Genomic DNA, 14,578 nt, shown 5'->3' with positions numbered 1-14,578 from the left:
GCTGAAATCTCAAATACCATGACCAAGCCACATAGTGAAGGAACAATAAACGCATGCACGGAGGTGGCTATTTTTCGTAAAAATCAATACCATACAGTAAAGAGCCTAAGATAAGTACAACATTCAACAAATAGGTGCAAAGTTGTATACACCTACAACAAAGCCGCACAAGCTAAGGGAGTTGGAAACGAGAAGTGAAAAAGCACAGGAAATAAATTGAAGCCATGAATAACATCGTACAAAAGTGGGGCTTAGTCATAGGAAGTGGAAGGAAGCCAGCTAAAAGTATAAGCACCGTACAGAAATACTAAAACCCTAACGGTTTTTCCATCTTGAAACAACAAAGAAACAGTTATGAATTTAGCAAGGAAACGCACTTGGAAGGAAAATTTGCAAACAAGTGGCTTAGGTTCAAGTAGTAGCATGACAAAGAATGCACAGGTTCTACCCTCTAGTGTTTGAGTTGTAGGGGCAATTGATTTTGGAATCAAGAAAATCTGATCGAAAATAGCAATGGAGCCTATAGCGTCTTCCAAGGATCATGTGACCCCGCAAACTATAACATTTGAAGGCCTGAATGGGTTAGAATGTAGGAAGTGGTGGTAGGAGATGCGGGAGAGTGATCTGATAAAATAAAGTTCAAGAAGAGCTCAGGTTCAGTGGGTCATTCAAATGCCCATTTTGTGTATTAAGGATTTTGAGCACCCCTGCATGCAATGATCAAGACATATAATTGGCACTCAAAAATCAGCAAAGTCTCCTACCTCAGTTGTGACATCCAGATTTCATTCACAACCACAGAATTTACAAGGGTATTTGACATACCTGGAAAGGGGCACAAGATTGATCTGAAGACAAAGAAAATGACTCTGGAGGTAAAAGATTTTATATACAACTGGTATGTAGGGACCTCCCGCAAGCAGAGAAAGATTCTATCAGGAAATCTGTCAAAAGAAGAGGAGTGAAGAAGTCCTTTGTCAAAGAAGAGCACTAGCGAAGCCTTATGGATGTGGTCAAGAGAAGGTTCACACGATCTAGCCATGCCTCAGAGTATCTCCTTCCCCATATGTCACTTATAAACAAATTAGAAGATGGTAGGGCGTATGACTGGGCAGGATTATTATTTAAATGCATGCACAAAATTATGACCTTGCAGCACAAAACCTTCTCATGCCACATTATGCTATAGGGTTCTTCCTAGATACAACATACAAACAAATTCCCGAGGACATACTTGAGGTCAAGCCAGCACCTGCAGTGCTAGGAGAACCTCCCATTATGCAATAGCGCTACTTAGACACAACTCAAGGATCAAAGATGGTTGCAGGCCAGAAGCGGTTCAGGCAAGAGATTGACTCAGGATACGATCATGGAGACACGGACAGTGGACACCAAGCCACATCAAATAGTGAGAGTTCCTTAGAAGACAGAGATAGCACTTAGGTCAATGGAGAGGATGAGATAGAAATAGTTATTGAGCCTCCAATATTATTTGCACGGCCTATCCTTTCTACTATCGCACATTTGACCCCTACTACCAACACCGCTCCCATTCCTTCTTTTAGACAAGTTAGGGCACCCATTGATATGACCTTGACTGTAGTAATGACAGAGAGAGCTCCCATGGTGGTAACCTAGATGATATCGGAGATGACCCAAACGACAATAGTTAAGATTCCCGTGGGAGAGGAAGTCACTAAGTCTCAACCTTCACCACCTAGAGCTACACCCAAGGAGGTCGAGGTTATGAAGATTACTAAGATGAAGGGCAGCAAACCACTTGAGCCACAAGTCAAATTAGAAGTGGTCGGGTCGAATGCTATGGTGGAAATTGATACGAGATTGTTGGTTGAGCTAGCGAGGGATAGATCCATGGGTGTGGTTGAGCTGGTAGGAGAGATTTCTAGAGGACTAGTATCCAAGCCAAGACGTCTAGTAGAGGAACATGCAAACTACTTGATGTGGCGGTTCAAGATCACACCAATCTCACAAAGGCCTTCTATTCAGTCACCTCTAAGAGAGGAACCTCCTTTAAATGTCATGGAGTTGGACAGTGTCAAAGGAGAGGTAGCAACACCTGATGTAGTCATTGATGCAACAGAGGGAGGATGTCATACAAGAGAGATAGAGGAGGTTATAGTACAAGTGGTACAAAAGGAGCCAACCATAGAGTCACCAAAGGAGATGCCCAACGAAGATATGGAGGCCTATTTATTCGAAATGGTAGCTAGAGTTCGTTGGGTTGTGGTTTTCACACAAGCTAGAGTCGTAAAGGATATTCTCAAAGAGTTGAAGCATGTCCTTCCATTATTACGAGTTCGATGTCCCACTGCCTCCAACACTTATTTTGAGGCACATAGATGGCCAGTGACAAAAACACCAGAGATGATGCAAGAGTGGACTAAATAGGAGTGAGTGGTTGAGAGCAGAGTTGAGTCTGGTCCACAAGATAGCACAAGTGTACAGGAACACCTATTATGCTCGACGACAAAGTGAGGTGGATAGGATAGCAGCAAAGCAATCTCGGGAGATGGCTAGCCACCCAACAGTCGAAGTGGGAGAGAGAGCGAACAACACTTGTGACTCAATTGGAGATAGCTACCAAGGATAAGTGCATGTTGGAAACATGGTCGAGGCTAAAAAGGACTCTGAGGGAAAAGAGGTTGAGCTAAGGGACACTGCAGTAATGTTGAAAGAGTCAATGGGGGCACAGATGCAAGTAGAAGAGGATTTGAAGGTGCGAACTCAACAGATGTACCAGTTGCAAGCAAAGTTGTACCCTTCAACAACTCCACCAGCTCCAAGGAGGCTTCCTTTGTCTCCATCTTAGTTTGTCTTTTCTTATGTATGTAGTGCAAAACATTGTCTCCATTTTCGTTGCTATCATCAAGAGATGACATTCTTTTTGGGAGGGATGATGTTGTTCAGTAAATTATGTTTCAAGAATAATTAATCATATGTGAGGAAGTCAATTACCGAAGGCATTATGATGTGACAGTTGAGTCACAACCTTTCGAGTACTATTTGTATGCTTGTCATGAATGAGAAAGGGATCATATTCAGTCTTATGTATTCCTAGTCTACGTGGTACTATGATGTGATGTACTAGAGATAAACATTAATGGAATGAGCAAGCTAGTTTCCTAAAGCATTGCGTTACATTTACTTTTGTGTTATGTCCTTCCATTACGTTTGTAGCATGTATTACAACCAGTTTACCCGTGACATTAAACAGACTAGGGAGGATGTCTAACCTCTGAAATTGTAATCTCCCAATGAATTCCACTATAGAATTGCAAAGATAAAATGAATTCAAAGTTAATCAGTGGAGAATAAGCTATCCCAAAGTTGATACATATGTGAAGTCCAATGTAGATTAAACAAGCTAGTCTGCTAACCCAAATAGGTGCCACAAATAACAAAATTGAAAAAGCTCTATGTTAGGAAGGGTGGCACACAAGTGCACCAACCAAATTGGGCCCCCTTGCAAGGCTAACTAGCTCATGGAGGACTATATGAGCGAATAGCAAAATTAGAAAATGGGTCTTCGATAAGGAGGGGCAAGATAGTCTCCCATTTCTAGAAATCTTTGCCCACAAGCAATTTTAGATTACGATGCTCCAAAATCTGCACACTCTCCCGTGTGGCATCCTCAACTGGCAAGTCCTTCCACCTAACAAGATGCTCCTTGATTTATGGGATTTGAGAAGATCTCTTTTGGAAATCAATGACCTCAACAAGTTCCAATGCAAGCTTTCCATTGTCATTAAGTGGTTGAAGCTCCTTCAAAAGTATAACTCCTTTCCCAAGAGCCTTCTTGAGGAAAGAGATATGAAACACATTGTGTATCCTACCATCCTCTAGAAGCTCCAACTCATTGCTACCTCTTCAATCCACCAAATCCCTTGGTAGGGTCCATAGAAGCAAAGATAAAGCTTCTCTATTCCACTCCTCTTCAAAGAGGGTTGCTTGTAAGGCTGCAAATGAAGACAGACCAAATCTCTTCGCTCAAAACTAAGCTCAAACTAGTGTCTGTCTGCATATATCATTTTCTGATTTTGGGCTTCTTGTAAATTATCCTTGAGGGACCGAAGGATATCTTGACTCTCTTGAAACCAATTCTCTTCCTTAGATGGTCTATTGTCTCCCAATGCAAAATCCACAAATGAAGTGCCCTCACAGCCGTTGAGTGCCTTAAGGGGCAAAACCCAAATCGACATGTGATAGGTGGTGTTGCAATAGCACTCTCCAAGATTTGGCCAATGGATCCATGCATTCTATTGTGTTGCCACATAGTTCCTCTAGTAGCCTTCCACCCATTTGTTCACTATCTCAATCTGTCCATTCGTTTGGTGATGGTAACTAGTACTCAAAGTTAGCTCAGTGAGTATGATAAGATATAAAGCACAAAAAACCAATTTTGTGACCACCTGGACAGGTGTCTGGAGGCATCTTTGCATGAAGATGTGAGCACCCAGGCTAGGTAATGATAGGCTGCAAGAGAATTGACTATTAATAGTTGATTATGAAGGATTCCCTTATGGCTGTAAGGGCTATCAGCTACGATGAATGCTATGATAATTGTAAGGTGTGCGGGGAATATTATACAAGTGTCCTTTTGCCTGTCAAGGTATGGGAAAGTGATCCATGTGTATTTGGATGTCCATGCTTTGTCCATTCCTCTAAAAGCTTTTGAAAAGATTGTCTTTTTCAATGAATAAGATGATTGGGGAGTAGTTTTCAATAGGGAAATTATCAACATTGTCAAGTGGTGAGCTCGTGAAACAGGGTAATTGTACAAGTGTACCATTGGGTTGTGCTTTAGAGTGGGGTTTTCCTCTCGAAAGGGTTTCTTCAAATATATCAACGTTATGGTATTAAACGTTTTCATTTTTATTTTGTGTAATTATTAGGGATTTACAAATTCACATTATCTCCTCTTCGTAGATTGTTGTAGGAAGTGTTCGCACATACCTTGCTTCCTTTCAGTTTTAGATTAGTATGGTTCATCTAGTATGTTCTACTAGAGAAGCCTTAATGAGAAGCTAATGTGACAATACTAAAAGAAGTGCTACAATTATCTATGATAAGATTCCAAAACAATTTTAGCCTTAACATAGCCAGCCAAAATACAAGAAAAGCAATACTCAAAGAAAGATGGCAACAATATGAATTCTACAAATATAATAAATGCTTACCAGAAATGATGTAAACTTTTCTGGCTTTCACCTTTGAAAGCTGTCTTTGCAACTGCCGCATAAAACCTGCAAGAAGAAAAATAAAATTTATATATACTAGAAGGTGATAAGAGAATAAGTCAAGAAGTCAATCAAATCTAATACAGTTGATCATCTTACATGCCTAATGTCATGACAGTTAAGACACCAGATACTTCAGCTGCATCTTCAGCCTGCAACGAGTGGGTCATTGGAAGAGATTTGTACAAGAATAGATAGAAGTTAATTTTTTATAACCAATAGGCTATTATTCAAAAGCTCAGAAATTATCTAAAGACCAGCAATTATTTTTAACATGAGTAATAAATATGAAATTTCTATAAAGTGCCATGGTCATTAAACTTCTGGAATATGTGCAACAGACAGAATTTATTGTCATTACAGCTAAAAGCAGGTTTGCCTAACCAATGTAAATAACAATAAAAATGAGACAAACACATACACAAGCACAAGAACTTAAGAGGTTTTTGTAAGATTGTTTACGTATATGACATAAAAAAAATGCCTATAACTTCGGTTTGGAAATTCCCAATATTATCTCTAAAGAAAGAGAGAATTTCTATATTGTATTGAAGGGATGGCAAAACATCTATTATTTCTAGTCTACACTGTAAAGTCATTGACCATATTGATTTTTATATTGTTTTCTTTCTCTGTTAGCTTTGTTGCATACTTACTTGTGAACCACTACTCGTGGAGCACGGATCATAAAACATCCTTAGATGGGCTCTTGACAGAATTCCACATGTATCGTGACTTCGACCAATAATGCTATGATTTATATTTAAGAAAAGAATGCTAATATAGTAGTTCCTTTATTTCTGACAGCTCTGCTACTTGAAAATTGATCTTAGATGATGATCTAAAAGGATATTTGTTGTCATGTGTATCCCTTACTGAGGTTGGCCCCCCAATACACTTTTTACAAGGGTGTTTAGCCGACCTGGGCAACATTGAGAGGACAGTTCTGGAGCTCCTATCATTCGTTGTTGCAACTAGTACTTTCTGCTCAAAAGGGCTCTATTATAGAGAAAACTAAGGTTAGGGTGAAACCTCTTATTAAATCTGATCCTTCATGGTGCTTTCTAACTGTAATTCTATATTTTTGCTTGCAAACACTCATTATAACCTTCATTCCTATACAGGTTGAGCAAAAGGGTTCCATGACATTTGTGTTGGGTCATTCATTGTCCTCCATCAGCAGCACTGCACCTTTTCTACAACTCTTGGTGATAATGGATTACAGGGAGTTTTATATGGACAACAACTAACATTTTCAACAGCTATTGATATAGGCATCTGAACAAATCAATACCACTACCATCATGCAACAGCACTAACCTAATCCAAGGACATCCAAGAGGAGTTTGAGACTATTAACAGTTTTATGTTACAAACACAGAAATGATATTCATCAGAAAATCAGGTCTGGAGTGGCAACTACTTGCAAAAAGTTATTTGGCAGAGCATAATCAATCAGGTCTGGAGTGGCAAATACTAGCAAAAAGTTATTTGGCAGAGCATAATCAATCATCTCTGTTTAAGGGTTTTGTGCCTCAAATGTACAAGGAGACATTGGTGTGAACGTAGACTACAAACAGAAGGCTAATATCCAAAATCAAAAAAAATCCAGCACCAAGCAAGTTGAGGGCCAGATCATTGGGTAGATGTAGGGGTTAACCGTTAGGGTTTCAAGCAAATAATAGAATCATGAACGCTTAGGTTGATCTCACCAGACAGATGGACCACTAACAATACATTTTCTATCCAAGGGAGTGTACACTAGAAAGCTGGTAAGAAATGTATCTGACTTAGTTCTCATATTTATATCAAATATTTTTTAATCAAACTATTCTAGCATTGTACATTGTTTTTTTTTTTGCAATTGGTTTATACTGAAATGATAATTCATTGAATTGATTATCATCGAAGGAGATGAAGGCTCCTTAAATAGAGAATGAAAGACAATCTTTCCATAATGGAAACGATTGAGAATATAGATGAACCACATAAAGGAAACTTCCTAAAACTAACTAAAGACAAAGGATAAAGTTTCTAAATGCCAAGATGACCATTATAACAATATTATATTTATAACCTCCCTTAATGGTCGTCCATCTAACTACCCTCCAGAAGATGTGACATAATATTTAGGTCATTTGCCCATAAATGCATAGAAGGCTGCTCAAATGCTCTGCAACATCAGCCTTCTATTGAGACCCTCCCTAGTGCTGCAACACTTCTAGATATGACCAAGTTTACCATTATCCTTCCAACATGGCATCGGGGAACAAACCTATCACTACCTTTATCTAGATACACCAAGATCAGCTTCAAAAGAACTTCACAGATCAAAAAAAACAGTTTTGTCAAAAATTGTCAAAAGAAGCACTACCCACAATTTTGTAAAAAAAGTCATCAAAAAATTCTGCAAAAGATCATTGTTCGCCCTAGGTGAGACACAACAAGCTGCAAGAAACCACAATTTTACAAAAAATCTTTTGAAAAAAAATCTAAAACCTTTGATTTGAGAAAAACCAGTAAAAGGCCACATTCATAAAAAAAATCATCAACAAATTCTGCAAATGATCATTGTTCACCCTAGGTGAGACACAACAAGCTGCAAGAAACCACAATTTTACAAAAAATCTTTTGAAAATAAAAATCTAAAACCTTTGATTTGAGAAAAACCAATAGAAGGCCACATTTAAAAAACAACGTCAAAAAATAGAAAATCCACAACAAAGGAAAAACCACAGTTTTTTATTTTTATTTTTTTTGGGGTAGGGGGGCGGGGGGCGGAGCGAAATCATGCAAAACCCATAAAAACATATTTTTCTTGAAAGATATGAAAAACTGTTTGACAAAAAGATCATGGTCCTTTAGTAGGATGTAGCACTTGCAAAAATGCCTCAAACCAACAAATACGAGCTCAAGAATGTAATGTCCCCAATTTAGTAGGTCTCTGGAATGTGGGTCTGTCAGCGCATTATCGTGACCCTCGTGAGTTAATGTCTAGATTTGGGGGTCTTTGTCAAGAGATTGCTATTTTCGGACTTACTATTTTTAGTAAGTCACTCTTGGCCAGTTACTATTTTTGGATTGAATAGTTCAAACAAGATGGTCATCTGGTTCTGAATATTTGGTCTCTCTTTGGGATTTCTTTATTAAAGTCTTTTTGGGAGCTTGTTGGCTTGACAATTATTTAACTCACATTTAACAATCATAGTGCTTTATATTATAAAGTGTCATAACTTTATATTATAAAGTTGCCTTTTATGCAAAAAGTGTGAGAGTGAAGCTGGATGGCTCAATTAGTGTTATAAATGCAGCTTTTTGATGAGGAGAGATCATCTTGAATAATATACTTTTTCTTGCTCATTGCATTGGTCTGAGGGTTTTTAAGAAGTACTGAGTTTTTTCTTGATAATTGTGCTAAGGAAACAACTATCGGTTTCTCCTATGGTGTGCATTGTAACTAAGGAGATGGATATTCTGAGGGTGTATTAATTGCTACTGTTGGCAATTAAAGGAAGTTCGATTTGGTTTGAATAACAGCTGAAAATGTATTACCTGGGAAAAACGTGTGGACTGAGTTTTAGTTTGGAGACAACAGGAATGTTGTTGGAGTACGAGGTCTATAACAGCATCCAAGAAAGGGTCGAGCTTAATCTTTGTGATTTTGTGAGCTACCCATGGACAGTTTGAGGCCAGACATCAGACATTTCCTGCTGGTCGTACACAATTGGGGTCAAATTTCCTGAATTTGCACTAGACGTGAGTTCCTTGGTTGCGTTGGGAGTTAGAGGTAGCAGGCGTGGGATATTCTTGCTACATCAGACATATCCCTTGTTGTTGGCGGCACATACAATTTCATCATTTGGCGGCTCCTACAACACACATTTGGGAGCACCTACAAATATATACAACAACCACGTTTTTTCAAAAGTTGTATTGAATTAGTGTTTTATGATACTTGCATTTTTCTTGACAATAAAATCCGACATAGTTTGGAGTTCTTCCTTTGTGTCATCATATACTTTGCAAGAATTCAAAAACATAGTCTTAAAAAAAAGTAAAAGAAATTGGAAATAGAAAAAAGAAAATTTGTTCATTAGTTGATCAAAACTTGCAAAGGTAAGACCAAGGGTTTTTACAGTGGTCTCAAAGCAATTTCCTACCAACCTGCAAGAATTGTGCTTAGAATTTTCAAGGGGATATTTCTATTATTCTACATCTTGAGATATGGATGGTGATCGAAGGTTTGTGCCGGGTATGCACTACACCCGACTCGATCAGAATGTACCCCTCGGAGAGGGAGAGCCGGAGATTCAATTTGGCTCGGTGGGTAGTCCAAGTGGTTCTAGTGGCATCGGGCAATGAGCTACAGATGCTCAGGTTGATAGATATGCCTTGCAAGCATTTAGGAATATCGCAGCCGGGCAACAGCAGATGACAAGTGTTCTCCAACAGTTGTCTAATACCTTGCAACAGTTAGCTTTGCCTTAGGATCGGGGTAGATAGAGCGAGATCGAGATGTTTTTGTTGGTTCCTATAGGTCACATGTGGATACAGGGCCCAAGGCTGATGACAAGCACAGAATCGAGGATCATGTCAGGATGGATGACAAGGTGGATAGGACAGGCTATATTGGTGCTCAAGACAAGCCACAGAGACCCACCTTCTTGAGACCTGAATTAGATACAGTTAGCACTACTTCTGACGCCACTCCATTTGTTAATGATGTACTAACTCATTTTCCTGAGTGGGATGCTCTTCCTCAGGCATTAAAGGATAACTTGAGTTTTGACAAATATCTGACACAGAAGCGTGAGCATTCCAGTGGCAGGCCTACTACTAACAGACAACAGCCCAGGTATACTAAGCTCCAATAGGTAGCTGGTAAGATGACATTGGCTCATTTTGATGGGAGTGGTAGAGTGACTTCTAGAGCTTGGGTCCGCAAGCTCGACACCTACCTTGCCTTGCGTCCTATGACTAAGGAGGACGCCATCAGGTTTGTTGTACTACATCTTGATGGAGTTGCACACGATTGGTGGTATCATGGTTTAGTATCTCGCCATCATGATCAAATCATATTGCATTAGGAGTTTGTTGATAGGTTGATAGAACATTTTGACAAGAAGGATCCTGAGGTTTATTTTAGGAAGCTGGCTCAATTACGACAGACAGCTGGTTTGAAGGCATTCATCAATGAGTTCTAGAGGTTGTCAGTGATGGTATATGACATATTTCAGCAGAGGAGGGTTATGTTGTTCATTGAGGGTCTTGTTGAGCCACTTAGAGGGTGGGTTAAGTCATTAGATCCCCCTTCATTGCAGGAGGCAATGAAAAAGGCCCATAATCTAGAGGCCTCTACACCTAGAGGCAAGTTTGCATCAAAGCCTACTACGTCTTCCTATGATAGGATACCTCCCCAAAGAGAGGAGACAACTGAAGGTAAGTGTCCTACTGCAGCACCTTTGAACCGAGAAACAATTAATGATTTGAGGAGGAAGTTGTGTTTCTATTACAGGGGACCTTATGATGTCGACTGTGACTGTCCTATGAAGCCTAAGAGAAAAAATAGGATGATGGAGTGGTTCTACAATGATGATGGCAGTACTAAGTTTCACGAGCAGTTTGGGGATTTTGATCAAGAACAACATAAGAGTGATGATGTTGATGATGAGGTGGATGATTCCAACCTCAAGGTAGCTTATTTATCCAATATGAGGAAGGAGGGAGCTTTCAAGATGTGTGGGCTCATAGTTGGTCAGGGTATTGTTGCTTTATTTGATACTGGAGCTACTCATAATTTTATTGATGCACATTTGGTTACTAGGAGAGGTATGCAGATGGAGGATTTTGAGAATCTACGGGTATAGGTAGCAGATGGTTACACCTTGAAGTGTAACAAGATGATTATAGATCATCCTGTGAAACTTAATACATATGCTCTCTGCAGATTTTTATGTGGTAGACATGGGGGGGACAAATATAGTTCTTGGTATGCCCTAATTACACACACTCAAGGATATCTACTTGAGTACAGAGAAGATGGAGATGAGATTCATTAAGGACGGGCAGCCCTAGGTTCTTAAAGCAATCAGTAATAATGAGCTGATATATATCTCCCTTAGGTGCACGTAGCATTTGGTTCGTCATAAGGATATTATTGATTGGGCAGTAGAGTGCAGGGTTATGCCTACTCAAAAGAATATTGAGGAGGCGGAATATCATCTAGATATTTAGCAATTGAGAATTAAACATTTCAAAGTGTTTAATGATTTAACCCCAGGTAGGCCACCGGATCGTGGGATTGAGCATATTATTGAGTTGGAGGGCACTAAGCTTATTATGATTACTCCCTATTACCATCCGAAGAGGTTCAAAGATGAGATTGAGAAGACCATACGAGAGCAACTAGATCAGGGGCATATTAGGCCAAGTAAGTCCCCATTCGCTTCTTCAGTTGTTCTAGTGAAGAAGAAGGACGGCACCCTCCGGATGTGCATTGATTACCGGATGTTGAATAAGAGGACCATTAAAAACTGGTATCCCATTCCATGGATTGATAAGCTCATTGATGAATTGCATAGTGTTGAGTATTTTTCGAAGATTGATTTGAGATCTAGCTATCATCAAATTTAGGTTAGAGAGCAGGATATAGAGAAGACAACATTCAAGTGTCACTATGGGCATTTTGAGTTTTTGGTCATGCCTTTTGGTCTTACCAATGCTCCTGCCACCCTTCAGTCTACTATGAACAGGGTGTTCCACAATCAACTCTGCAGGTTTGTGTTGGTCTTCTTTGACGACATTTTGATTTATAGCAAGACTTGGGATGATCATGTCGTTCATTTGGATACAATCTTGGGTATATTGGATAGGGCTTCCTTATATGCCAAGGAGTCCGAGTGTGTTCTTGGTATGACATAGTTACTTTACTTGGAACATATTATTAGTGTTGGAGTTCGCATGGACCCAGATAAGATTCGTGCGATTGCGGAGTGGCCTACACCTGAGACCTTGACATAGTTGAGAGGGTTTATTGGACTTTGTGCCTTTTACCATAGGTGTTACATCCCAATTTTGACCTAGCTTGAAATATAGATGTTGAGGTTCACATGAAGTCAATTGGCAATTTAATTTGATATAATTTGGCAAAATGGTAAGATAGTTAGTCGTTAGAATTTCAAGTGAAGATGACATGTTAGTTGATCGTTAATCACGAAATTCATGGAATTAAGATGAAAGGTTAACTACTATGATTATTTATAATTTATAATTTAATTACAGAGAAATTCCTTGCAGGGAGCATGTCGAAGGGGTTGAAGCATTGTCAGAAAAAATTAGGCAGGGCATCACCATCACTGGCAGACGGATAAAGGACCTAGCAATTTGAAACAGGATACACCCGTGGAATTGCATGAGTTATTTAAATAAAATAAATGAGTTAAAATATAAAACGTATCTTAAAGGGTTTTAAATTATCTTTTGTCATAGTATTTTTAATAATTGTTTATAAATGTTCATTTAAATATAACCATGATTTGGCACCAATAATTTAAAAGTTGTATTTTATAGTAATGTTTGGATTATAATATTTATATTATTATAATCTTCGAAATTTAATTTTCTAATTCTATTCTCTTCTTTATTATTCTTGTTTTTAAGAGATTATTGTTGGCATGTTTAATAGAATTTATGTATTTAATTCATTTAAACTTTTGGGGAATTCGAATAGTTTATAATTTTGAACCTGCAGAAGCCAAGAAGTCACCTTATGAAAGTCGTGAATGAGAAGAGAAATCTTTTGTTTTTGAAACTTCGGATTTTTTTTTAAAGAATCGGTTTTCTTTATCATACCGCGACCTTCTACTTTTCTATTGGCGATGTCTGTGCGGAATAGAGAACTCGGATAATATTTACGTTATCAATGTTGGAAAAGCGTGTGTATTTTTGTATTTTCTTTCTTTTGCAATATGTCTTCCACCAACGATGTACTCTTAAACCAGTCTTGGATCTATATAATGAGCATCACGTCCATAACGTTTCAGGCAGATACCCTTTCAATCGAAAATGATTTTACTTCGAGCTACTGAGATTTCCGATGTTTATGTTGTGTGCATCATTTTATTTTATGCGGATCGAGTGTCTAGGTTTTTCTCACAAATTTATTATGTACCTGGCTTGATTTGTGTAGAATGAGAATTTCTGAGTTGTCCCATGTTGTCTTGTGAATATCGTACTTTACCATTTACTTGTTTGTGCATGACTGTCTGGTTCTTTCAAAGTATTTGTTCTGCGCAGTCCAGTATTTCGGTGGATGAATGTTAATCTTAGAGGCTTGCTGGGGATGTTTGATTGTAGTCCATCTTCGTGTCTTCTAGATACATCGGTTTTTAAGTAATTAAATCTTCTCTTGCTTTCAATATCGCCTATTCTGAGTGTTGCCAATGAAATTGGACTACTGTCCAAGGGTTGCCTATCTCCATAAGTTCTATGCATTTGAAAGGTTATGCTACTTACAGCACATTCATTTTGGCATAATCATCAGACTTCAGCAAAGAAATCCAAGCCAAGGATATGTTGGGGTAACGTTGAACAATAATGAGCTCTTTACATAACAAGGTACATGTAGACCCAACCATTACAAATGATCATAATATGTATATACATCTGCCCCTTTCATTGACGAATTGTTGATACTGTAGATTGAATTCTCTTTCTAATTTGCCTAGAACATGGTAAGTGATAACTAGGTGATCATAGTATGATAGGTCATTAGGCCAATGGAGATTAGAAATATGTAATGCATTCTTCAAGAAAACTTTTCTTATAATCACAAACTGAATCATGATGGACAGTAAAAGATTTCTAGTTATTGGAAATAGTCTTATATAATAGATGTTTCTTAATTCATAAGAATGTTTTAATCATGCATAAAGGGTGATTAAAATACAATGAAAGTTGTGAGCAATTAATGTAATACATTCATTCATATCATACAAAGATAAAAACATTATCATAAATCCAAACACCATGGAAACTTACCAAGCTATATGATGAAGAGGTGGAGTTAATTAATTAGACATTCTATTTGGAGATCTTTAAAGAACATAATTATATGATCATTGTTTGTGAAAGGCTGGATGCATGTATAGTTGGCAGTATCAGTTAATTTGAGAATTCCTAACACCTAGAACTCACCCGGCTGTGAGGCCAAGAAAAAGGGTGATGAGGTGAAAGAGAGAAATCTATAATAATTTGAACCAGTATCATTTATGACATTTCAATACTTACCATTTAATATGAATTAATTAATACTTCATGCA

General features: G+C 38.3%; 1 protein-coding gene across 2 annotated transcripts in view; it reads right to left on the bottom strand.

The window, feature by feature from the left end:
* Window positions 1–14,578, bottom strand: part of SOS1 (sodium proton exchanger, putative (NHX7) (SOS1)) — a 299,664-nt gene that overhangs the window by 267,221 nt on the left and 17,865 nt on the right. For both annotated transcript variants that reach the window (XM_089796759.1, XM_089796760.1), the window contains exons 9-10: window positions 5,358–5,410; window positions 5,199–5,264 (exon numbers count right to left, since the gene is read on the bottom strand). In XM_089796759.1, the coding sequence (XP_089652885.1) occupies window positions 5,199–5,264; window positions 5,358–5,410 (119 nt within the window). The remainder of the gene's footprint in view (window positions 1–5,198; window positions 5,265–5,357; window positions 5,411–14,578) is intronic.

The sequence above is a fragment of the Cupressus sempervirens genome, chromosome 8 (assembly GCF_028749045.1).
Source record: "Cupressus sempervirens isolate cs-2001-9-10 chromosome 8, ASM2874904v1, whole genome shotgun sequence".
Classification (NCBI taxonomy): Eukaryota; Viridiplantae; Streptophyta; class Pinopsida; order Cupressales; family Cupressaceae; genus Cupressus; species Cupressus sempervirens.
Note: the sequence above shows the minus strand (reverse complement) of the source record. Positions and strands in the feature narration are given on the sequence as shown.